At 47.7% G+C, this 25,748-nt stretch overlaps 1 protein-coding gene across 1 annotated transcript in view; it reads right to left on the reverse strand.

Annotated features, from left to right (window-relative positions):
• LOC144493935 (phosphofurin acidic cluster sorting protein 2-like) overlaps positions 1-25,748 on the reverse strand; it is a 410,987-nt gene that overhangs the window by 115,687 nt on the left and 269,552 nt on the right. The window contains exon 19 of the mRNA XM_078213510.1: positions 13,005-13,037. Coding sequence (XP_078069636.1) covers positions 13,005-13,037 — 33 coding nt within the window. The remainder of the gene's footprint in view (positions 1-13,004; positions 13,038-25,748) is intronic.

The following is a 25,748-nucleotide window of genomic DNA, read 5'->3' on the forward strand; positions in this document are numbered from 1 at the left end:
TGGCAGTGACAGTGAGTGACAGTGAGTGACGGTTAGTGAGTGACAGGGAGTGACAGTGAGAGTGAGTGACAGTGAGAGTGAGTGACAGTGAGTGACAGTGAGTGACAGTGACAGTGAGTGACAGTGACAGTGAGTGACAGTGAGAGTGAGTGACAGTGACAGTGAGTGAGAGTGAGTGAGAGTGAGTGAGAGTGAGTGAGAGTGAGTGAGAGTGAGTGACAGTGACAGTGAGTGACAGTGAGTGACAGTGACAGTGAGTGAGAGTGAGGGTGAGTGACAGTGAGAGTGAGTGACAGTGACAGTGAGTGACAGTGACAGTGAGTGACAGTGACAGTGAGTGACAGTGAGTGACAGTGAGTGACAGTGAGTGACAGTGACAGTGAGTGACAGTGAGTGACAGTGAGTGAGAGTGAGAGTGAGTGACAGTGACAGTGAGTGACAGTGAGTGAGAGTGAGTGACAGTGAGTGAGAGTGACAGTGACAGGGAGTGACAGTGAGTGGCAGTGAGTGAGAGTGAGTGACAGTGAGAGTGAGTGAGAGTGAGTGACAGTGAGAGTGAGTGAGAGTGAGTGACAGTGACAGTGAGTGACAGTGACAGTGAGTGACAGTGACAGTGAGTGACAGTGAGTGACAGTGAGTGACAGTGAGTGACAGTGAGAGTGAGTGACAGTGAGAGTGAGTGACAGTGACAGTGAGTGACAGTGAGTGACAGTGAGTGACAGTGAGAGTGAGTGACAGTGAGTAACAGTGACAGTGAGTGACAGTGAGTGACAGTGAGTGACAGTGAGAGTGAGTGACAGTGAGAGTGAGTGACAGTGAGAGTGAGTGACAGTGAGAGTGAGTGAGAGTGAGTGACAGTGAGTGACAGTGACAGTGAGTGACAGTGACAGTGAGTGACAGTGACAGTGAGTGACAGTGAGAGTGAGTGAGAGTGAGTGACAGTGAGTGACAGTGACAGTGAGTGACAGTGAGAGTGAGTGAGAGTGAGTGACAGTGAGAGTGAGTGACAGTGAGAGTGAGTGACAGTGAGAGTGAGTGACAGTGAGAGTGAGTGACAGTGACAGTGAGTGACAGTGAGAGTGAGTGAGAGTGACAGTGAGTGACAGTGAGAGTGAGTGACAGTGAGAGTGAGTGACAGTGACAGTGAGTGACAGTGAGTGACAGTGAGTGACAGTGACAGTGAGTGACAGTGAGTGACAGTGAGTGACAGTGAGTGACAGTGAGAGTGAGTGACAGTGACAGTGAGTGACAGTGAGTGAGAGTGAGTGACAGTGAGAGTGAGTGACAGTGACAGGGAGTGACAGTGAGTGAGAGTGAGTGACAGTGACAGTGAGTGAGAGTGAGTGACAGTGAGAGTGAGTGAGAGTGAGTGACAGTGAGTAACAGTGACAGTGAGTGACAGTGAGTGAGTGACAGTGACAGTGAGTGACAGTGACAGTGAGTGACAGTGAGAGTGAGTGAGAGTGAGTGAGAGTGAGTGACAGTGAGAGTGAGTGACAGTGACAGTGAGAGTGAGTGAGAGTGAGTGACAGTGAGAGTGAGTGACAGTGAGAGTGAGTGACAGTGAGAGTGAGTGACAGTGAGAGTGAGTGACAGTGAGTGACAGTGACAGTGAGTGACAGTGAGTGACAGTGAGTGACAGTGAGAGTGAGTGACAGTGAGTGACAGTGACAGTGAGTGACAGTGAGTGACAGTGAGTGACAGTGACAGTGAGTGACAGTGACAGTGAGTGACAGTGAGTGACAGTGACAGTGAGTGACAGTGAGTGACAGTGAGTGACAGTGAGTGACAGTGAGAGTGAGTGACAGTGACAGTGAGTGACAGAGTGACAGTGACAGTGAGTGACAGTGAGAGTGAGTGACAGTGAGAGTGAGTGACAGTGAGAGTGAGTGACAGTGAGAGTGAGTGACAGTGAGAGTGAGTGACAGTGAGAGTGAGTGACAGTGAGAGTGAGTGACAGTGAGTGACAGTGACAGTGAGTGACAGTGACAGTGAGTGACAGTGAGTGACAGTGACAGTGAGTGACAGTGAGAGTGAGTGACAGTGAGAGTGAGTGACAGTGAGAGTGAGTGACAGTGAGTGACAGTGACAGTGAGTGACAGTGACAGTGAGTGACAGTGAGAGTGAGTGAGAGTGAGTGACAGTGAGAGTGAGTGACAGTGAGAGTGAGTGACAGTGAGAGTGAGTGAGAGTGAGTGACAGTGACAGTGAGTGACAGTGAGAGTGAGTGAGAGTGACAGTGAGTGACAGTGAGAGTGAGTGACAGTGAGAGTGAGTGACAGTGACAGTGAGTGACAGTGAGTGACAGTGAGTGACAGTGACAGTGAGTGACAGTGAGTGACAGTGAGTGAGAGTGAGTGACAGTGAGAGTGAGTGACAGTGACAGGGAGTGACAGTGAGTGAGAGTGAGTGACAGTGAGAGTGAGTGAGAGTGAGTGACAGTGAGTAACAGTGACAGTGAGTGACAGTGAGTGAGTGACAGTGACAGTGAGTGACAGTGACAGTGAGTGACAGTGAGAGTGAGTGAGAGTGAGTGAGAGTGAGTGACAGTGACAGTGAGTGACAGTGAGAGTGAGTGAGAGTGAGTGACAGTGAGAGTGAGTGACAGTGAGAGTGAGTGACAGTGAGAGTGAGTGACAGTGAGTGACAGTGACAGTGAGTGACAGTGAGTGACAGTGAGTGACAGTGAGAGTGAGTGACAGTGACAGTGAGTGACAGTGACAGTGAGTGACAGTGAGAGTGAGTGAGAGTGAGTGAGAGTGAGTGACAGTGACAGTGAGTGACAGTGAGTGACAGTGAGAGTGAGTGAGAGTGAGTGACAGTGAGAGTGAGTGACAGTGAGAGTGAGTGACAGTGAGAGTGAGTGACAGTGAGTGACAGTGACAGTGAGTGACAGTGAGTGACAGTGAGTGACAGTGAGAGTGAGTGACAGTGACAGTGAGTGACAGTGAGTGACAGTGACAGTGAGTGACAGTGAGTGACAGTGAGTGACAGTGAGTGACAGTGAGTGACAGTGAGAGTGAGTGACAGTGAGAGTGAGTGACAGTGACAGTGAGTGACAGTGAGTGAGAGTGAGTGACAGTGAGAGTGAGTGACAGTGACAGGGAGTGACAGTGAGTGAGAGTGAGTGACAGTGACAGTGAGTGAGAGTGAGTGACAGTGAGAGTGAGTGGGAGTGAGTGACAGTGAGTGACAGTGAGTGACAGTGACAGTGAGTGACAGTGACAGTGAGTGACAGTGACAGTGAGTGACAGAGAGTGAGTGACAGTGAGTGACAGTGACAGTGAGTGACAGTGAGTGACAGTGAGTGACAGTGAGAGTGAGTGACAGTGAGTGACAGTGAGTGACAGTGACAGTGAGTGACAGAGAGTGAGTGACAGTGAGTGACAGAGACAGTGAGTGACAGTGAGTGACAGTGAGTGACAGTGACAGTGAGTGACAGTGACAGTGAGTGACAGTGACAGTGAGTGACAGTGAGTGACAGTGACAGTGAGTGACAGTGAGAGTGAGTGACAGTGAGTGACAGTGAGTGACAGTGACAGTGAGTGACAGAGAGTGAGTGACAGTGAGTGACAGTGAGTGACAGTGACAGTGAGTGACAGTGACAGTGAGTGACAGTGAGTGACAGTGAGAGTGAGTGAGAGTGAGTGACAGTGAGAGTGAGTGACAGTGAGTGACAGTGACAGTGAGTGACAGTGAGAGTGACAGTGAGTGACAGTGACTGACAGTGAGTGACAGTGAGAGTGAGTGACAGTGACAGTGAGTGACAGTGAGTGACAGTGACAGTGAGTGACAGTGACAGTGAGTGACAGTGAGTGACAGTGACAGTGAGTGACAGTGAGTGACAGTGAGAGTGAGTGAGAGTGAGTGACAGTGAGAGTGAGTGACAGTGAGTGACAGTGAGTGACAGTGACAGTGAGTGACAGTGAGTGACAGTGACAGTGAGTGACAGTGACAGTGAGTGACAGTGAGTGACAGTGACAGTGAGTGACAGTGAGTGACAGTGACAGTGAGTGACAGTGAGTGACAGTGACTGACAGTGAGTGACAGTGAGAGTGAGTGACAGTGACAGTGAGTGACAGTGAGTGACAGTGACAGTGAGTGACAGTGACAGTGAGTGACAGTGAGTGACAGTGACAGTGAGTGACAGTGAGTGACAGTGAGAGTGAGTGAGAGTGAGTGACAGTGAGAGTGAGTGACAGTGAGTGACAGTGACAGTGAGTGACAGTGAGTGACAGTGAGTGAGAGTGAGAGTGAGTGACAGTGACAGTGAGTGACAGTGAGTGAGAGTGAGTGACAGTGAGTGAGAGTGACAGTGACAGGGAGTGACAGTGAGTGAGAGTGAGTGACAGTGACAGTGAGTGAGAGTGAGTGACAGTGAGAGTGAGTGAGAGTGAGTGACAGTGACAGTGAGTGACAGTGACAGTGAGTGACAGTGACAGTGAGTGACAGTGAGTGACAGTGAGTGACAGTGAGAGTGAGTGACAGTGAGAGTGAGTGACAGTGAGAGTGAGTGACAGTGAGAGTGAGTGACAGTGAGTGACAGTGACAGTGAGTGACAGTGAGAGTGAGTGACAGTGAGAGTGAGTGACAGTGAGAGTGAGTGACAGTGAGTGACAGTGACAGTGAGTGACAGTGACAGTGAGTGACAGTGAGAGTGAGTGAGAGTGAGTGACAGTGACAGTGAGTGACAGTGAGAGTGAGTGAGAGTGAGTGACAGTGAGAGTGAGTGACAGTGAGAGTGAGTGACAGTGAGAGTGAGTGACAGTGAGAGTGAGTGACAGTGACAGTGAGTGACAGTGAGAGTGAGTGAGAGTGACAGTGAGTGACAGTGAGAGTGAGTGACAGTGAGAGTGAGTGACAGTGACAGTGAGTGACAGTGAGTGACAGTGAGTGACAGTGAGTGACAGTGAGTGACAGTGACAGTGAGTGACAGTGAGTGACAGTGAGTGACAGTGAGTGACAGTGAGAGTGAGTGACAGTGACAGTGAGTGACAGTGAGTGAGAGTGAGTGACAGTGAGAGTGAGTGAGAGTGAGTGACAGTGAGTAACAGTGACAGTGAGTGACAGTGAGTGAGTGACAGTGACAGTGAGTGACAGTGACAGTGAGTGACAGTGAGAGTGAGTGAGAGTGAGTGAGAGTGAGTGACAGTGACAGTGAGTGACAGTGAGTGACAGTGAGAGTGAGTGAGAGTGAGTGACAGTGAGAGTGAGTGACAGTGAGAGTGAGTGACAGTGACAGTGAGTGACAGTGAGTGACAGTGAGTGACAGTGAGTGAGTGACAGTGACAGTGAGTGACAGTGACAGTGAGTGACAGTGAGAGTGAGTGAGAGTGAGTGAGAGTGAGTGACAGTGACAGTGAGTGACAGTGAGTGACAGTGAGAGTGAGTGAGAGTGAGTGACAGTGAGAGTGAGTGACAGTGAGAGTGAGTGACAGTGACAGTGAGTGACAGTGAGTGACAGTGAGTGACAGTGAGTGACAGTGACAGTGAGTGACAGTGAGTGACAGTGAGTGACAGTGAGTGACAGTGAGAGTGAGTGACAGTGACAGTGAGTGACAGTGACAGTGAGTGACAGTGAGTGACAGTGACAGTGAGTGACAGTGAGTGACAGTGACAGTGAGTGACAGTGAGTGACAGTGAGTGACAGTGAGTGACAGTGAGTGACAGTGAGAGTGAGTGACAGTGACAGTGAGTGACAGTGACAGTGAGTGACAGTGAGTGACAGTGACAGTGAGTGACAGTGAGTGACAGTGAGTGACAGTGAGTGACAGTGACAGTGAGTGACAGTGACAGTGAGTGACAGTGAGTGACAGTGAGAGTGAGTGACAGTGACAGTGAGTGACAGTGAGTGAGAGTGAGTGACAGTGAGAGTGAGTGAGAGTGAGTGACAGTGAGTGACAGTGAGTGACAGTGACAGTGAGTGACAGTGAGTGACAGTGAGTGACAGTGACAGTGAGTGACAGTGAGTGACAGAGAGTGAGTGACAGTGAGTGACAGTGACAGTGAGTGACAGTGAGTGACAGTGACAGTGAGTGACAGAGAGTGACAGTGAGAGTGAGTGACAGTGAGTGACAGTGAGTGACAGTGACAGTGAGTGACAGTGAGTGACAGAGACAGTGAGTGACAGTGAGTGACAGTGAGTGACAGTGACAGTGAGTGACAGTGAGTGACAGAGACAGTGAGTGACAGAGAGTGACAGTGAGAGTGAGTGACAGTGAGTGACAGTGACAGTGAGTGACAGTGAGTGACAGTGAGAGTGAGTGACAGTGAGTGACAGTGAGTGACAGTGACAGTGAGTGACAGTGAGTGACAGAGACAGTGAGTGACAGTGAGTGACAGTGAGTGACAGTGACAGTGAGTGACAGTGACAGTGTGTGACAGTGAGTGACAGTGAGAGTGAGTGAGAGTGAGTGACAGTGAGAGTGAGTGAGAGTGAGTGACAGTGAGAGTGAGTGACAGTGAGTGACAGTGACAGTGAGTGACAGTGACAGTGAGTGACAGTGAGAGTGACAGTGAGTGACAGTGACTGACAGTGAGTGACAGTGAGAGTGAGTGACAGTGACAGTGAGTGACAGTGAGTGACAGTGACAGTGAGTGACAGTGAGTGACAGTGAGAGTGACAGTGAGAGTGAGTGACAGTGAGAGTGAGTGACAGTGAGTGACAGTGACAGTGAGTGACAGTGAGTGACAGTGAGAGTGAGTGACAGTGACAGTGAGTGACAGTGAGTGACAGTGACAGTGAGTGACAGTGAGTGACAGTGAGAGTGAGTGAGAGTGAGTGACAGTGAGAGTGAGTGACAGTGAGAGTGAGTGACAGTGAGTGACAGTGACAGTGAGTGACAGTGAGAGTGACAGTGAGTGACAGTGACAGTGACAGTGAGAGTGAGTGACAGTGACAGCGAGTGATAGTGAGTGACAGTGAGCGACAGTGAGAGTGAGTGACAGTGAGTGACAGTGAGTGACAGTGAGTGACAGTGATTGAGAGTGAGTGAGAGTGAGTGACAGTGAGTGACAGTGAGTGACAGTGACAGTGAGTGACAGTGACAGTGAGTGACAGTGAGAGTGACAGTGAGAGTGAGTGACAGTGAGAGTGAGTGACAGTGAGTGACAGTGACAGTGAGTGACAGTGAGAGTGAGTGACAGTGAGAGTGAGTGACAGTGAGAGTGAGTGACAGTGACAGTGAGTGACAGTGAGAGTGAGTGACAGTGAGAGTGAGTGAGAGTGAGTGACAGTGACAGTGAGTGACAGTGAGAGTGAGTGACAGTGACAGTGAGTGACAGTGAGAGTGAGTGACAGTGAGAGTGAGTGACAGTGACAGTGAGTGACAGTGAGAGTGAGTGACAGTGAGAGTGAGTGACAGTGAGTGACAGTGACAGTGAGAGTGAGTGACAGTGACAGTGAGTGACAGTGAGTGAGTGACAGTGACAGTGAGTGACAGTGAGTGACAGTGACAGTGAGTGACAGTGACAGTGAGTGACAGTGAGAGTGAGTGACAGTGAGAGTGAGTGACAGTGAGAGTGAGTGACAGTGAGAGTGAGTGACAGTGACAGTGAGTGACAGTGAGAGTGAGTGACAGTGACAGTGAGTGACAGTGAGTGAGTGACAGTGACAGTGAGTGACAGTGAGTGACAGTGACAGTGAGAGACAGTGAGAGTGAGTGACAGTGACAGTGAGTGACAGTGACAGTGAGAGACAGTGAGAGTGAGTGACAGTGACAGTGAGTGACAGTGACAGTGAGTGAGAGTGACAGTGAGAGACAGTGAGAGTGAGTGACAGTGAGAGTGAGTGACAGTGAGTGACAGTGACAGTGAGTGACAGTGACAGTGAGTGACAGTGACAGTGAGTGAGAGTGAGTGACAGTGACAGTGAGTGAGTGGGTGGGTGGGTGAGAGTGAGACGTGGGTGACTGGAATGAAGACAAGAGAAGGCTCTACCCACCATTCTGTGTCACAACACAATTATTGCTTCAATATGATCACAATAACCTCTTCAACAGTGAGCTATCCCCCAGAGTCCCTGTGTACCTCCCCCCCCCCCCCCAGATCATCCACCCTCACAGAGCATTCCCCCAGAGTCCCTGTGTACCTCCCCCCCCCTCCCCCCCAGATCATCCACCCTCACAGAACATTCCCCCAGAGTCCCTGTGTACCCCCCCCAGATCATCCACCCTCACAGAGCATTCCCCCAGAGCCCCTGTGTACCCCCCCCCCCCAGATCATCCACCCTCACAGAACATTCCCCCAGAGCGCCTGTGTACCTCCCCCCCCAGATCATCCACCCTCACAGAGCATTCCCCCAGAGTCCCTGTGTACCCCCCCCAGATCATCCACCCTCACAGAGCATTCCCCCAGAGTCCCTGTGTACCCCCCCCCCCCCAGATCATCCACCCTCACAGAACATTCCCCCAGAGCGCCTGTGTACCTCCCCCCACCCCCAGATCATCCACCCTCACAGAGCATTCCCCCAGAGCCCCTGTGTACCTCCCCCCCACCCCCACCCCCCCCCCCCCAGATCATCCACCGTCAGAGGATTGCTGCACTGAAATACAGTTCTAAGGACACATAATGTCTGCAGAATTAAATGTTCTAAAATACAGAACAAAATGTACGATACTATAAACTTAGTCATGACAGCTACTGTGCACAAGGTTCAGGACAGGTAACAAACACAGCTGGATATCTCTAATAGACACAGCTGGATATCTCTAATAGACACAGCTGGGTATCTCTAATAGACACAGCTGGATATCTCTAATAGACACAGCTGGATATCTCTAATAGACACAGCTGGGTATCTCTAATAGACACAGCTGGGTATCTCTAATAGACACAGCTGGATATCTCTAATAGACACAGCTGGATATCTCTAATAGACACAGCTGGGTATCTCTAATAGACACAGCTGGGTATCTCTAATGGACACAGCTGGATATCTCTAATGGACACAGCTGGATATCTCTAATAGACACAGCTGGATATCTCTAATAGACACAGCTGGATATCTCTAATAGACACAGCTGGGTATCTCTAATGGACACAGCTGGATATCTCTAATAGACACAGCTGGATATCTCTAATAGACACAGCTGGGTATCTCTAATAGACACAGCTGGATATCTCTAATAGACACAGCTGGATATCTCTAATAGACACAGCTGGGTATCTCTAATAGACACAGCTGGGTATCTCTAATGGACACAGCTGGATATCTCTAATGGACACAGCTGGATATCTCTAATAGACACAGCTGGATATCTCTAATGGACACAGCTGGATATCTCTAATGGACACAGCTGGATATCTCTAATAGACACAGCTGGATATCTCTAATAGACACAGCTGGATATCTCTAATAGACACAGCTGGGTATCTCTAATGGACACAGCTGGATATCTCTAATGGACACAGCTGGGTATCTCTAATAGACACAGCTGGGTATCTCTAATAGACACAGCTGGATATCTCTAATGGACACAGCTGGATATCTCTAATAGACACAGCTGGGTATCTCTAATGGACACAGCTGGATATCTCTAATGGACACAGCTGGGTATCTCTAATAGACACAGCTGGGTATCTCTAATAGACACAGCTGGATATCTCTAATGGACACAGCTGGATATCTCTAATAGACACAGCTGGGTATCTCTAATGGACACAGCTGGATATCCCTAATGGACACAGCTGGGTATCTCTAATAGACACAGCTGGGTATCTCTAATAGACACAGCTGGGTATCTCTAATAGACACAGCTGGATATCTCTAATGGACACAGCTGGATATCTCTAATAGACACAGCTGGGTATCTCTAATGGACACAGCTGGGTATCTCTAATAGACACAGCTGGGTATCTCTAATAGACACAGCTGGGTATCTCTAATGGACACAGCTGGATATCTCTAATAGACACAGCTGGGTATCTCTAATGGACACAGCTGGATATCTCTAATGGACACAGCTGGGTATCTCTAATAGACACAGCTGGGTATCTCTAATAGACACAGCTGGATATCTCTAATGGACACAGCTGGATATCTCTAATAGACACAGCTGGGTATCTCTAATGGACACAGCTGGATATCCCTAATGGACACAGCTGGGTATCTCTAATAGACACAGCTGGGTATCTCTAATAGACACAGCTGGGTATCTCTAATAGACACAGCTGGATATCTCTAATGGACACAGCTGGATATCTCTAATAGACACAGCTGGGTATCTCTAATGGACACAGCTGGGTATCTCTAATAGACACAGCTGGATATCTCTAATGGACACAGCTGGGTATCTCTAATAGACACAGCTGGGTATCTCTAATGGACACAGCTGGGTATCTCTAATAGACACAGCTGGGTATCTCTAATGGACACAGCTGGGTATCTCTAATAGACACAGCTGGGTATCTCTAATAGACACAGCTGGATATCTCTAATGGACACAGCTGGATATCTCTAATGGACACAGCTGGATATCTCTAATAGACACAGCTGGATATCTCTAATGGACACAGCTGGGTATCTCTAATGGACACAGCTGGATATCTCTAATAGACACAGCTGGATATCTCTAATAGACACAGCTGGATATCTCTAATGGACACAGCTGGATATCTCTAATGGACACAGCTGGATATCTCTAATAGACACAGCTGGGTATCTCTAATAGACACAGCTGGATATCTCTAATGGACACAGCTGGATATCTCTAATGGACACAGCTGGGTATCTCTAATGGACACAGCTGGATATCTCTAATAGACACAGCTGGGTATCTCTAATGGACACAGCTGGATATCTCTAATAGACACAGCTGGGTATCTCTAATGGACACAGCTGGGGATCTCTAATAGACACAGCTGGGTATCTCTAATGGACACAGCTGGGTATCTCTAATGGACACAGCTGGGGATCTCTAATAGACACAGCTGGGTATCTCTAATGGACACAGCTGGGTATCTCTAATAGACACAGCTGGGTATCTCTAATGGACACAGCTGGGGATCTCTAATAGACACAGCTGGGTATCTCTAATGGACACAGCTGGGTATCTCTAATAGACACAGCTGGGTATCTCTAATGGACACAGCTGGATATCTCTAATGGACACAGCTGGATATCTCTAATGGACACAGCTGGATATCTCTAATGGACACAGCTGGATATCTCTAATGGACACAGCTGGATATCTCTAATGGACACAGCTGGATATCTCTAATGGACACAGCTGGATATCTCTAATGGACACAGCTGGATATCTCTAATGGACACAGCTGGATATCTCTAATGGACACAGCTGGATATCTCTAATGGACACAGCTGGGTATCTCTAATAGACACAGCTGGATATCTCTAATGGACACAGCTGGGTATCTCTAATGGACACAGCTGGGTATCTCTAATGAACACAGCTGGATATCTCTAATGGACACAGCTGGGTATCTCTAATGGACACAGCTGGATATCTCTAATGGACACAGCTGGGTATCTCTAATGGACACAGCTGGGTATCTCTAATGGACACAGCTGGATATCTCTAATGGACACAGCTGGGTATCTCTAATGGACACAGCTGGATATCTCTAATGGACACAGCTGGGTATCTCTAATGGACACAGCTGGGTATCTCTAATGGACACAGCTGGGTATCTCTAATGGACACAGCTGGGTATCTCTAATAGACACAGCTGGGTATCTCTAATGGACACAATGCGGGGGTTTATTAACTTTATCCGAAGAACCTATGACACTAACATTGGAATGGAACCAGGAGTCCCCCCACTCTGCTGCTTCCTCTCTCATAGGCCAGCTTATTTGCTGTGTGTCTGTGTCTCCCCCCACAACACTCTCAATAAAGTGGCTTAATAAAGTATGGAGGTTGAAATGAAAGAGGGGAAAGGGAGGTTAATATATTTCAGAATCATCCGGACAGCTGATAAGATAGATTTCCAGAGGGTGAGCTGATTGGAACCTGACCTTTCGGGAGCCTGTCCTTTAGTTATGAGGAGAGGTTGGATAAACTCGGTTTGTTCTCACTGGAACGAAGGAGGTTGAGGGGTGACCTGATAGAGGTTTACAAGATTATGAGTGGCCTGGACAGAGTGGATAGTCAGATGCTCTTTCCTAGGGTAGAAAAGTCAAGTACTCGGGGACATGGGTTTAAGGTGCGTGGGGAAAGGTTTAGAGGAGATGTGTGAGGTAAGTTTTTTACACAGAGGGTGGTGAATGTCTGGAAGGCGCTGCCCGGGGAGGGGGTGGGAGCAGGTACGATAGCGGCATTTAAGGGGCATCGAGACGAATACATGAACAGGATGGGAATGGAAGGATACGGACTCCGTAAGTGCGTACGGTTTTAGTTTAGGCAGGCATCATGATCAGCGCAGGCCTCGATGGCTGAAGGGCCTGTCCCTCTGGTGTACTGCTCTTTGTACTTTGTTCTTTGAGTGAAATGAGGAAACACTCCTGCACATAAATGGTGGTAGAAGTTTGGAACTGTCTTCCACATCAATAATTAATGCTGGATCAATTGTCAATTTTAAATCTGAGATTGGTGGATGTCTCTTCACCAAAGATTATCGGGACAAAGACAGGATATGGAGATAGACTGCAAGGAAGGCCATGAACTCATTGAATGACGAGAGGTTTGAGGGGCTGAATGGCCTCTTCCTGTTCCTGTGTTTCTGTTCCAGTCCCAGCACTTCAATGTGACACTCTGGATCTTCCTATATTGTCCAAGTGACTGCAGCTGGGGTCCAGCGCTCAAGACTGCACTGGGGCTGACTGTCCGAGAACTGGAAAAGACATGGTCACCATCTCCACACACACAAAGCCTGCTAAAGTCGTGACAAATTCTACACAAAGCAAACCACAGCACAGAGGCAGCGGCAGATTAACCACTCAAAATCAGATTATTAAGACGAGGGAGACAAGCGAGAGAACAAAAGATCATGGTCTGACGTAAAGACACGACAAGTGTGTCACACACACACATACAGGCAGATACCTGATATAAAAATCAAAGTATAGGCTTCTCTTCCTTGGTGCACAAGAAAATTAAAAACAAAGTATAAAAATTTACCCAGAAATATCAATGATTAAAAGACTGAAGGTGGAGAAAATGAAACACAATTTGCAGTGCATTACAAGTCAGTTATTGTGAAAATAACAAATATACACTTGATTCAGGACTAAAACATTCAGCTGGTCCAGCTCCACTCCCCCAGCTTCATCCTCTCTGCTGCTCACAGTCTGTCCATTTGCAGCTCTTTTGAGCATTTCGGGAACAGTGAGTGACCATAATTCCGTAAGTTTTAAGTTATTAATGGATAAGGATAAGAGGAGGCCTCGGGTGAAAGTATGAAATTGGGGGAGGGTTAACGATGACAATATTAGGCAGGGACTGGGGAATGTAGATTGGGGGGTGGCTGTTTGAGGGTAAATCCACATCTGTCATGCGGGAATCTTTTAAAGGCCAGTCGATTAGCGTTCAGGACCAGCATGTTCCTGTGAAAATGAAGAATAAGGATGGCAAGATTCAGGAACCGTGGCTGACAAGATGAAATTGTGAGCTTAGTCAGAAAGAAAAAGGAGGCATACGTAAGGTTTAGGAAACTGAAGACAGGAATCGAAAAATATAAAGAAAGTAGGAAAGAACTTAAGCAAGGAGTTAGGAGAGGTAAAAGGGGCCATGAAATGTCCTTGGCAAACAAGACTAAGGAGAATCCCAAGGCATTTTATACCTATATCAGGAGGAAGAGGGTAGCTCAGGGAAGGGTGGGTCCACTCAAGGACAGGGGAGGGAATTTGTGTGTGGAGCCAGATGAGGTGGGTGAGGTCCTGAACGAGTACTTTGCATCAGTATTCATAAAGGAGAAGGATGTGGTGGATGGTGAGTGTAGAAAGGAGAATGCTGACATTCTAGGACATGTTGAGATAAAAAGAGAGGAGGTATTGGGCATTTTGAAAAGTATTAAGGGACCTGATGGAATGTATCGCAGAATACTGAGGGAGGCAAGGAAGGAAATTCCTGGGGCCTTGTTCAAAATCTTTGCATGTTCTTTTAAGTCACAGGAGATGACCCAGAGGACTGGAGAATAGCCAAGGGGCAATAGAGATAATCCGGGAAATGACAGGCCAGTGAGTCTTATATCAGTGGTAGGGAAATTACTGCAGAATGTTCATAGATCATACATTCCTACAGTGCAGAAGGCCATTCGGCCCATCGAGTCTGCACCAACCACTATCCCACCCAAGCCCTATCCCCATAACCCCATGCACTTACCCTAGCTAGTCCCCCTGACACTAAGGGTCAATTTAGCATGGCCAATCCACCTGCCCGCACATCTTTGAACTGTGGGAGGAAACTGGAGCACCCGGAGGAAACCCACACAGACACGGGGAGAATGTGCAAACTCCACACAGACAGTGACCCAAGCTGGGAATGGAACCCAGGTCCCTGTGAGGCAGCAGTGCTAACCACCGTGCCACTGAGCCGCCCCTAAGAAGATTCTTAGGGACAGGATTTACTCACATTTGGAAAGATATGCACTTATTAGCAATAGGCAGCATGGTTTTGTGAAGAGGAGATCGTGTCTCACTAACTTCATCGAGTTTTTTTCAAAAGTGACAAAGAAGATTGATGAGGGTGGTGGATATTGTCTACAGCGATTTTAGCATGGCCTTTGACGAGGTCCCTAATGGCAGACTGATAAAGGTGAAGTCAGATGGGATCCATGGTGAGCTGATAAGATGGATACAGAACTGCCTTGGATCTTCAGGTAAGCGTTCTCCAAGGCGGCCTTCACGACACACGACAGCGCAGAGTCGCTGAGCAGAAACTGATAGCCAAGTTCCGCACACATGAGGACGGCCTAAACCGGGATGTTGGGTTTATGTCACACTATCAGTAACCCCCACAGCTTACCTCCTGGACTTGCAGAATCTCACTAGCTGTTCTGTCTGGAGACAATACACATCTCTTTAACCTGTGCTTAATGCTCCCTCCACCCACATTGTCTGTACCTTTAAGACCTGGCTGGCTGTAGAGATTCGCATTCTAATCAGTATTCTGTAACTTGATTTTGTGTCTCTGCCCTGTTTGAGAGCACATTTCCACTCCATCTGATGAAGGAGCAGTGCTCCGAAAGCTTATGGTATTTGTTACCAAATAAACCTGTTGGACTTTAACCTGGTGTTGTGAGACTTCTTACGTTGGTCAGAGAAGACAGAGGGCAGCAGTGGAAGGGAGTTTTTCTGACTGGAGATCTGTGACCAGTGATGTTCCGCAGGGATCAGTGCAGGGACCCCTGTTGTTTGTAATATATATAAATGATTTGGAGGAGATGCTGGTGGGCTGATTAATAATTTGTGGATTGTGGACACAAAGATTGGGGAGCTGTGAATAGAGAGGAGGATTGCCAGAGGATAGAACAGGATCGAGATAGCCTGGATACTTGGGCGGAGAAATGGCAAATGGAATTTAATCCAGACAAATGCGAAGTGATGCATTTTGGAAAATCTAATGCAGGAAGGAAGTATACAGTAAATGGCAGAACTCTTAGAAGCATTAACATACAGAGGGATCTAGGCATAGTTTTAAGATAGCTATGGAGAAAGATAGGTCTGGCCCAAAAGTTAAAATTCTAAATTGGAGCAAGGCCAATTTTAATGGCAACAGGCAGGAACTTTCAACATTAATTGGGGGTCTGTGGGAAGGCAAAGGGATGTCTGGTAAGTGGGAGGCTTTCAAAAGTGTGTTAACCAGGTTTCCGGGTAAGCACATTCCTCTTGGATTGAAGGGCAAGGCTGGTAGAAGTCGGGAACCCTGGATGACTCGGGATATTGAGGCCCTGGTCAAGAACAAGAAGGAGGCACATGACATGCATAGGCAGCTGGGATCAAGTGGATTCCTTGAAGAGTATAGAGGGTGTAGGAGTAGAGTTAAGAGAGAATCAGGAGGGCAAAAAGGGGACACGAGATTGTTTTGGCAGATAAGGCAAAGGAGAATCCAAAGAGCTTCTACAAATACATAAAGGGCAAAAGAGTAACTAGGGAGAGAGTAGGGCCTCTTAAGGATCAACAAGGTCATCTATGTGTGGATCCGCAAGAGATGGGTGAGATCCTAAATGAATATTTCTCAACAGTATTTACTGTTAGAACATAGAACATAGAACAAATAGATGTTCGGAGGGAGGATGTCTTGGCAGTTTTGAATAAACTGAAGGTCGATAAGTCCCCTGGGCCTGATTAAATGTATCCTAGGATTCTGTGGGAGGCAAGGGATGAGATTGCAGAGCCTTTGGCGTTGATCTTTGGGTCCTCGCTGTCCACGGGGATGGTGCCAGAGGACTGGAGAATGGCGAATGTTGTTCCTCTGTTTAAGAAAGGGAATAGAAATGACCCTGGTAATTATAGACCGGTTAGTCTTACTTCGGTGGTTGGTAAATTGATGGAAAGGGTCCTTAGGGATGGGATTTACGACCATTTAGAAAGATGCGGATTAATCCGAGATAGTCAGCACGGATTCGTGAAGGGCAAGTCGTGCCTCACAAATTTGATAGAATTTTTTGAGGAGGTAACTAAGTGTGTTGATGAAGGTAGGGCAGTTGATGTCATATACATGGATTTTAGTAAGGCGTTTGATAAGGTCCCCCATGGTCGGCTTATGATGAAAGTGAGGAGGTGTGGGATAGAGGGAAAGTTGGCCGATTGGATAGGTAACTGGCTGTCTGACCGAAGACAGAGGGTGGTGGTCGATGCAAAATTTTCGGATTGGAGGCAGGTTGCTAGCGGTGTGCCGCAGGGATCAGTGCTTGGTCCTCTGCTCTTTGTGATTTTTATTAATGACTTAGAGGAGGGGGCTGAAGGGTGGATCAGTAAATTTGCTGATGACACCAAGATTGGTGGAGTAGTGGATGAGGTGGAGGGCTGTTGTAGGCTGCAAAGAGACATAGATAGGATGCAAAGCTGGGCTGAAAAATGGCAAATGGAGTTTAACCCTGATAAATGTGAGGTGATTCATTTTGGTAGGACTAATTTAAATGTGGATTACAGGGTCAAAGGTAGGGTTCTGAAGACTGTGGAGGAACAGAGAGATCTTGGGGTCCATATCCACAGATCTCTAAAGGTTGCCACTCAAGTGGATAGAGCTGTGAAGAAGGCCTATAGTGTGTTAGCTTTTATTAACAGGGGGTTGGAGTTTAAGAGCCGTGGGGTTATGCTGCAACTGTACAGGACCTTGGTGAGACCACATTTGGAATATTGTGTGCAGTTCTGGTCACCTCACTATAAGAAGGATGTGGAAGCGCTGGAAAGAGTGCAGAGGAGATTTACCAGGATGCTGCCTGGTTTGGAGGGTAGGTCATATGAGGAAAGGTTGAGGGAGCTAGGGCTGTTGTCTCTGGAGCGGAGGAGGCTGAGGGGAGACTTAATAGAGGTGTATAAAATGATGAAGGGGATAGATAGAGTGAACGTTCAAAGACTATTTCCTCGGGTGGATGGAGCTATTACAAGGGGGCATAACTATAGGGTTCGTGGTGGGAGATACAGGACGGATATCAGAGGTAGGTTCTTTACGCAGAGAGTGGTTGGGGTGTGGAATGGACTGCCTGCAGTGATAGTGGAGTCAGACACTTTAGAAACATTTAAGCGGTTATTGGATGGGCACATAAGAACATAAGAACATAAGAAATAGGAGCAGGAGTAGGCCATCTAGCCCCTCGAGCCTGCCCCGCCATTCAATAAGATCATGGCTGATCTGACGTGGATCAGTACCACTTACCCGCCTGATCCCCATAACCCTTAATTCCCTTACCGATCAGGAATCCATCCATCCGCGCCTTAAACATATTCAGTGAGGTAGCCTCCACCACCTCAGTGGGCAGAGAATTCCAGAGATTCACCACCCTCTGGGAGAAGAAGTTCCTCCTCAACTCTGTCTTAAACCGACCCCCCTTTATTTTGAGGCTGTGTCCTCTAGTTTTAACTTCCTTACTAAGTGGAAAGAATCTCTCCGCCTCCACTCTATCCAGCCCCCGCATTATCTTATAAGTCTCCATAAGATCCCCCCTCATCCTTCTAAACTCCAACGAGTACAAACCCAATCTCCTCAGCCTCTCCTCATAATCCAAACCCCTCATCTCCGGTATCAACCTGGTGAACCTTCTCTGCACTCCCTCCAATGCCAATATATCCTTCCTCATATAAGGGGACCAATACTGCACACAGTATTCCAGCTGCGGCCTCACCAATGCCCTGTACAGGTGCATCAAGACATCCCTGCTTTTATATTCTATCCCCCTCGCAATATAGGCCAACATCCCATTTGCCTTCTTGATCACCTGTTGTACCTGCAGACTGGGCTTTTGCGTCTCATGCACAAGGACCCCCAGGTCCCTTTGCACGGTAGCATGTTTTAATTTGTTTCCATTGAGATAGTAATCCCATTTGTTATTATTTCCTCCAAAGTGTATAACCTCGCATTTCTCAACGTTATACTCCATTTGCCATATCCTCGCCCACTCACTCAGCCTGTCCAAATCTCTCTGCAGATCTTCTCCGTCCTCCACACGATTCACTTTTCCACTTATCTTTGTGTCGTCTGCAAACTTCGTTACCCTACACTCCGTCCCCTCCTCCAGATCATCTATATAAATGGTAAACAGTTGCGGCCCGAGTACCGATCCCTGCGGCACGCCACTAGTTACCTTCCTCCAACCGGAAAAACACCCATTTATTCCGACTCTTTGCTTCCTGTCGGATAGCCAGTCCCCAATCCACTTTAACACACTACCCCCAACTCCGTGTGCCCTAATCTTCTTCAGCAGCCTTTTATGGGGCACCTTATCAAACGCCTTTTGGAAATCCAAAAACACCGCATCCACTGGTTCTCCTCCATCAACCGCCCTAGTCACATCTTCATAAAAATCCAACATGTTCGTCAAGCACGACTTTCCCCTCATGAATCCATGCTGCGTCTGATTGATCGAACCATTTCTATCCAGATGCCCTGCTATCTCCTCTTTAATAATGGATTCCAGCATTTTCCCTACTACAGACGTTAAGCTGACCGGCCTATAGTTACCCGCCTTTTGTCTCCTTCCTTTTTTAAACAGCGGCGTAACATTAGCCGTTTTCCAATCAACTATGTTCTATGTTCTATAACAGTACAGCACAGAACAGGCCCTTCGGCCCACGATGTTGTGCCGAGCTTTATCTGAAATCAAGATCAAGCTATCCCACTCCCTATCGTCCTGGTGTGCTCCATGTGCCTATCCAATAACCGCTTAAATGTTCCTAAAGTGTCTGACTCCACGATCACTGCAGGCAGTCCATTCCACACCCCAACCACGCTCTGCGTAAAGAACCTACCTCTGATATCCTTCCTATATCTCCCACCATGAACCCTATAGTTATGCCCCCTTGTAATAGCTCCATCCACCCGAGGAAATAGTCTTTGAACGTTCACTCTATCCCCTTCATCATTTTATAAACCTCTATTAAGTCTCCCCTCATCCTCCTCCGCTCCAGAGAGAACAGCCCTAGCTCCCTCAACCTTTCCTCATAAGACCTACCCTCCAAACCAGGCAGCATCCTGGTAAATCTCCTCTGCACTCTTTCCAGCGCTTCCACATCCTTCTTATAGTGAGGTGATCAGAACTGCACACAATATTCCAAATGTGGTCCCACCAAGGTCCTGTACAGTTGCAGCATAACCCCACGGCTCTTAAACTCCAATCCCCTGTTAATAAAAGCTAAGATGTGGAGATGCCGGCGTTGGACTGGGGTAAACACAGTAAGAAGTTTAACAACACCAGGTTAAAGTCCAACAGGTTTATTTGGTAGCAAAAGCCACACAAGCTTTCGAGGCTCAGAGCCCCTTCTTCAGGTGAGTGGGAATTCTGTTCACAAACAGAACTTATAAAGACACAGACTCAATTTACATGAATAATGGTTGGAATGCGAATACTTACAACTAATCCAGTCTTTAAGAAACAAAACAATGGGAGTGGAGAGAGCATCAAGACAGGCTAAAAAGATGTGTATTGTCTCCAGACAAGACAGCCAGTGAAACTCTGCAGGTCCACGCAACTGTGGGAGTTACAAATAGTGTGACATAAACCCAATATCCCGGTTGAGGCCGTCCTTGTGTGTGCGGAACTTGGCTATCAGTTTCTGCTCAGCGACTCTGCGCTGTCGTGTGTCGCGAAGGCCGCCTTGGAGAACGCTTACCCGAATATCAGAGGCCGAATGCCCGTGACCGCTGAAGTGCTCCCCAACAGGAAGAGAACAGTCTTGCCTGGTGATTGTCGAGCGGTGTTCATTCATCCGTTGTCGCAGCGTCTGCATAGTTTCCCCAATGTACCATGCCTCGGGACATCCTTTCTTGCAGCGTATCAGGTAGACAACGTTGGCCGAGTTGCAAGAGTATGTACCGTGTACCTGGTGGATGGTGTTCTCACGTGAGATGATGGCATCTGTGTCGATGATCCGGCACGTCTTGCAGAGGTTGCTGTGGCAGGGTTGTGTGGTGTCTTGGTCACTGTTCTCCTGAAGGCTGGGTAGTTTGCTGCGGACAATGGTCTGTTTGAGGTTATGCGGTTGTTTGAAGGCAAGAAGTGGGGGTGTGGGGATGGCCTTGGCGAGATGTTGGTCTTCATCAATGACATGTTGAAGGCTCCGGAGGAGATGCCGTAGCTTCTCCGCTCCGGGGAAGTACTGGACGACGAAGGGTACTCTGTCCACCGTGTCCCGTGTTTGTCTTCTGAGGAGGTCGGTGCGGTTTTTCGCTGTGGTGCGTCGGAACTGTTGATCAATGAGTCGAGCGCCATATCCTGTTCTTATGAGAGCATCTTTCAGCGTCTGGAGGTGTCTGTTGCGATCCTCCTCATCCGAGCAGATCCTGTGTATTCGGAGGGCTTGTCCGTAGGGGATGGCTTCTTTAACGTGTTTACGGTGGAAGCTGGAGAAGTGGAGCATCGTGAGGTTATCCGTGGGCTTGCGGTACAGTGAGGTGCTGAGGTGACCGTCCTTAATGGAGATGCGTGTGTCCAAGAATGCAACCGATTACTGAGAGTAGTCTATGGTGAGTCTGATGGTGGGATGGAACTTGTTGATGTCATCATAGAGTTGTTTCAGTGATTGCTCACCATGAGTCCAAAGGAAGAAAATGTCATCGATGTATCTAGTGTATAGCATCGGTTGAAGGACAGAGTACCCTTCGTTGTCCAGTACTTCCCCGGAGCGGAGAAGCTACGGCATCTCCTCCGGAGCCTTCAACATGTCATTGATGAAGACGAACATCTCGCCAAGGCCATCCCCACTTCTTGCCTTCAAACAACCGCACAACCTCAAACAGACCATTGTCCGCAGCAAACTACCCAGCATTCAGGAGAACAGTGACCACGACACCACACAACCCTGCCACAGCAACCTCTGCAAGACGTGCCGGATCATCGACACAGATGCCATCATCTCACGTGAGAACACCATCCACCAGGTACACGGTACATACTCTTGCAACTCGGCCAACGTTGTCTACCTGATACGCTGCAAGAAAGGATGTCCCGAGGCATGGTACATTGGGGAAACTATGCAGACGCTGCGACAACGGATGAATGAACACCGCTCGACAATCACCAGGCAAGACTGTTTTCTTCCTGTTGGGGAGCACTTCAGCGGTCACGGGCATTCGGCCTCTGATATTCGGGTAAGCGTTCTCCAAGGCGGCCTTCGCGACACACGACAGCGCAGAGTCGCTGAGCAGAAACTGATAGCCAAGTTCCGCACACACAAGGACGGCCTCAACCGGGATATTGGGTTTATGTCACACTATTTGTAACTCCCACAGTTGCGTGGACCTGCAGAGTTTCACTGGCTGTCTTGTCTGGAGACAATACACATCTTTTTAGCCTGTCTTGATGCTCTCTCCACTCCCATTGTTTTGTTCCTTAAAGACTGGATTAGTTGTAAGTATTCGCATTCCAACCATTATTCATGTAAATTGAGTTTGTGTCTTTATAAGTTCTGTTTGTGAACAGAATTCCCACTCACCTGAAGAAGGGGCTCAGAGCCTCGAAAGCTTGTGTGGCTTTTGCTACCAAATAAACCTGTTGGACTTTAACCTGGTGTTGTTAAACTTCTTACAATAAAAGCAAACACACTATAGGCCTTCTTCACAGCTCTATCCACTTGAGTGGCAACCTTTAGAGATCTGTGGATATGGACCCCAAGATCTCTCTGTTCCTCCACAGTCTTCAGAACCCTACCTTTGACCCTGTAATCCACATTTAAATTAGTCCTACCAAAATTAATCACCTCACATTTATCAGGGTTAAACTCCATTTGCCATTTTTCAGCCCAGCTTTGCATCCTATCTATGTCTCTTTGCAGCCTACAACAGCCCTCCACCTCATCCACTATTCCACCAATCTTGGTGTCATCAGCTTGAATGTTAGGGAACTTGGGGAAATAAATAGTGATGTCTTGAGTGTACATATTACAGAGAAGGAGGTGCTGGAAGTCTTAAAGCGCATCAAGGTAGATAAATCCCCGGGACCTGATGAAGTGTATCCCAGGACACAGGGAGGCTAGGGAGGAAATTACGAGTCTCTTAGCAGAGATATTTGAATCATCGATTGTCATGGGTGAGGTGCCTAAAGATTGGAGGGTGGCAAATGTTGTGCCTTTGTTTAAAACGGGCTGCAGGGAAAAGCCTGGGAACTACAGGCCAGTGAGCCTCACATCTGTAGTGGGTAAGTTGTTAGAAGGTATTTTGAGGAACAGGATCTACAGGCATTTAGAGATGCAAGGACTGATTAGGGACAGTCAGCATGGCTTTGTGAGTGAAAAATCATGTCTCACAAATTTAATTGAGTTTTTTGAAGGGGTAACCAAGAAGGTAGATGAGGGCAGTGCAGTTGATGTTGTCTACATGGACTTTAGCACGGCCTTTGACAAGGTACCGCATGGTAGGTTGTTGCATAAGGTTAAATCTCACAGGATCCAGGATGAGGTATCTAAATGGATACAAAATTGGCTTCTTGACAGAAGCCAGAGGGTGGTTGTAGAGGGTTGTTTATCAAACTGGAGGCCTGTGACCAGCGGTGTGCCTCAGGGATCAGTGCTGGGTCCACTGTTATTTGTCATTTATATTAATGATTTGGATGAGAATATAGGAGGCATGGTTAGTAAGTTTGCAGATGGCCTCTGGGGTTCTTGAGAAACATTAAGGTCGATAAGCCCCCAGGGCCTGATGGGATATACCCCAGAATACTGAGAGAGGCAAGGGAGGAAATTGCTGGGGCCTTGAGAGAAATCTTTGGATCCTCACTGGCTATAGGGGAGGTACAGTAAGAAGTCTCACAACACCAGGTTAAAGTCCAACAGGTTTATTTGGTAGCAAATACCATAAGCTTTCGGAGCAATGCTCCTTCGTCAGATGGAGTGGTCTCTGAACGATAACAGAGACCACTCCATCTGACGAAGGAGCATTGCTCCGAAAGCTTATGGTATTTGCTACCAAATAAACCTGTTGGACTTTAACCTGGTGTTGTGAGACTTCTTACTGTGCTTACCCCAGTCCAACGCCGGCATCTCCACATTATAGGGGAGGTTCCAGAGGATTGGAGAATCGCCAATGTTGTTCCTTTGTTTAACAAAGAACAAAGAATAATACAGCACAAGAACAGGCCCTTCGGCCCTCCAAGCCCGCGCCACTCCCTGGTCCAAACTAGACCATTTTTTTGTATCCCTCCATTCCCACTCCGTTCATGGGGCTATCTAGATAAGTCTTAAACGTTCCCAGTGTGTCCGCCTCCACCACCTTGCCTGGCAGCGCATTCCAGGCCCCCACCACCCTCTGTGTAAAATACGTCCTTCTGATAAACCTCCCCCTTTAAGAAGGATAGCAAGAATAATCCAGGTAATTACAGGCCGGTGAGCCTTATATCAGTGGTAGGTAAATTATTGGAAAGGATTCTTCGAGACAGGATTTATTCCCACTTGGAAATAAGTGGACGTATTCGTGAGAGGCAACATGGTTTTGTGAAGGGGAGATCGTGTCTCACGAACTTGATCGAGGTTTTCGAGGAAGTGACGAAGATGATTGATGAGGGTAGGGCAGTGGATGTTGTCTACATGGACTTCAGTAAGGCCTTTGACAAGGTCCCTCATGGCAGACTGGTGCAGAAGGTGAAGTCGCATGGGATCAGAGGTGAGCTGGCAAGGTGGATACAAAACTGGCTCGGTCAAAGAAGTCAGAGGGTAGCAGTGGAAGGGTGCGTTTCTGAATGGAGGGCTGTGACAAGTGGTGTTCCTCAGGGATCTGTGCTGGGACGTTTGCTGTTTGTAATATATATAAATGATTTGGAGGAAAATGTAACTGGATTGATTAGTAAGTTTGCGGATGACACAAAGGTTGGTGGATTTGCGGATAGCGATGAGGACCATCAGAGGATACAGCAGAATATAGATCAGTTGGAAACTTGGGCGTAGAGATGGCAGATGGAGTTTAATCCGGACAAATGTGAGGTAATGCATTTTGGAAGGTCTAATACAGATAGGAAATATACAGTAAATGGCAGAACCCTTAACAGTATTGATAGGCAAAGGGATCTGGGTGTACAGGTACACAGGTCACTGAAAGTGGCAATGCAGGTGGAGAAGGTAGTCAAGAAGGCATACGGCATGCTTGCCTTCATCAACCGGGGTATTGAGTTTAAAAATTGGCAAGTCATGTTGACGCTTTATAGAATCTTAGTTAGGCCGCACTTAGAATATAGTGTTCAATTCTGGTCGCCACACTACCAGAAGGATGTGGAGGCTTTGGAGAGGGTACAGAAAAGATTTACCAGGATGTTGCCTGGTATGGAGGGCATTAGCTATGAGGAGAGGTTGGAGAAACTTGGTTTGTTCTCACTGGAGCGACGGAGGTTGAGGGGAGACCTGATAGAAATCTACAAGATTATGAGAGGCATGGACAGAGTGGATTTCTCTTTCTAAATATCCTAACTCACTTGTGCACATGTACACACACAAACACACACATGCACATACTCATACTCACATGTGCGCACGCACACGCACTCACACATGCACACACACGAACACGTGTATAAGATGTTGAGAGGTACTGATCGAGTGGACAGTCAGAGGCTTTTACCCAGAGCTGAAATGGTTGCCACAAGAGGACACAGGTTTAAGGTGCTGGGGAGTAGGTACAGAGGAGATGTCAGGGGTAAGTTTTTCTCTCAGAGGGTGGTGGGTGTGTGGAATGGGCTGCCAGCAACGGTGGTGGAGGAGGATTCGATAGGGTCTTTTTAGAGACTTTTAGATAAGTACATGGAACTTAGTAAGATAGAGGGTTATAGGTAAGCCTAGTAATCGCTAAGGTAGGGACATGTTCGGCACAACTTTGTGGGCTGAAGGGCCTGTATTGTGCTGTAGTTTTTCTATTTTTCTATGTTTCTAAATTATTATACGTTCATATTTCATTCTGTGAGTTAATAAGCTTTGCCTTTCTACTTGACAAGTCTGGTTTTATAATAAACTAATAATGTTGTTGTTTATTGAAGAATCCTGGATACGGAGAGGGTTTTCACAGATTCACAGCATTGGCTCTAAAGCAGGCAGGATAAACCAATCAATGTATGCTGTGATCCATGGAATAGCGGATGGAGAGGGGCAGACAGCACAACCCCCCCAACTCAGCCTGAAGACTATTTATACTGATTCCTCGAAATACATGGCT

The sequence above is a fragment of the Mustelus asterias genome, chromosome 5 (assembly GCF_964213995.1).
Source record: "Mustelus asterias chromosome 5, sMusAst1.hap1.1, whole genome shotgun sequence".
Taxonomy (NCBI): domain Eukaryota; kingdom Metazoa; phylum Chordata; class Chondrichthyes; order Carcharhiniformes; family Triakidae; genus Mustelus; species Mustelus asterias.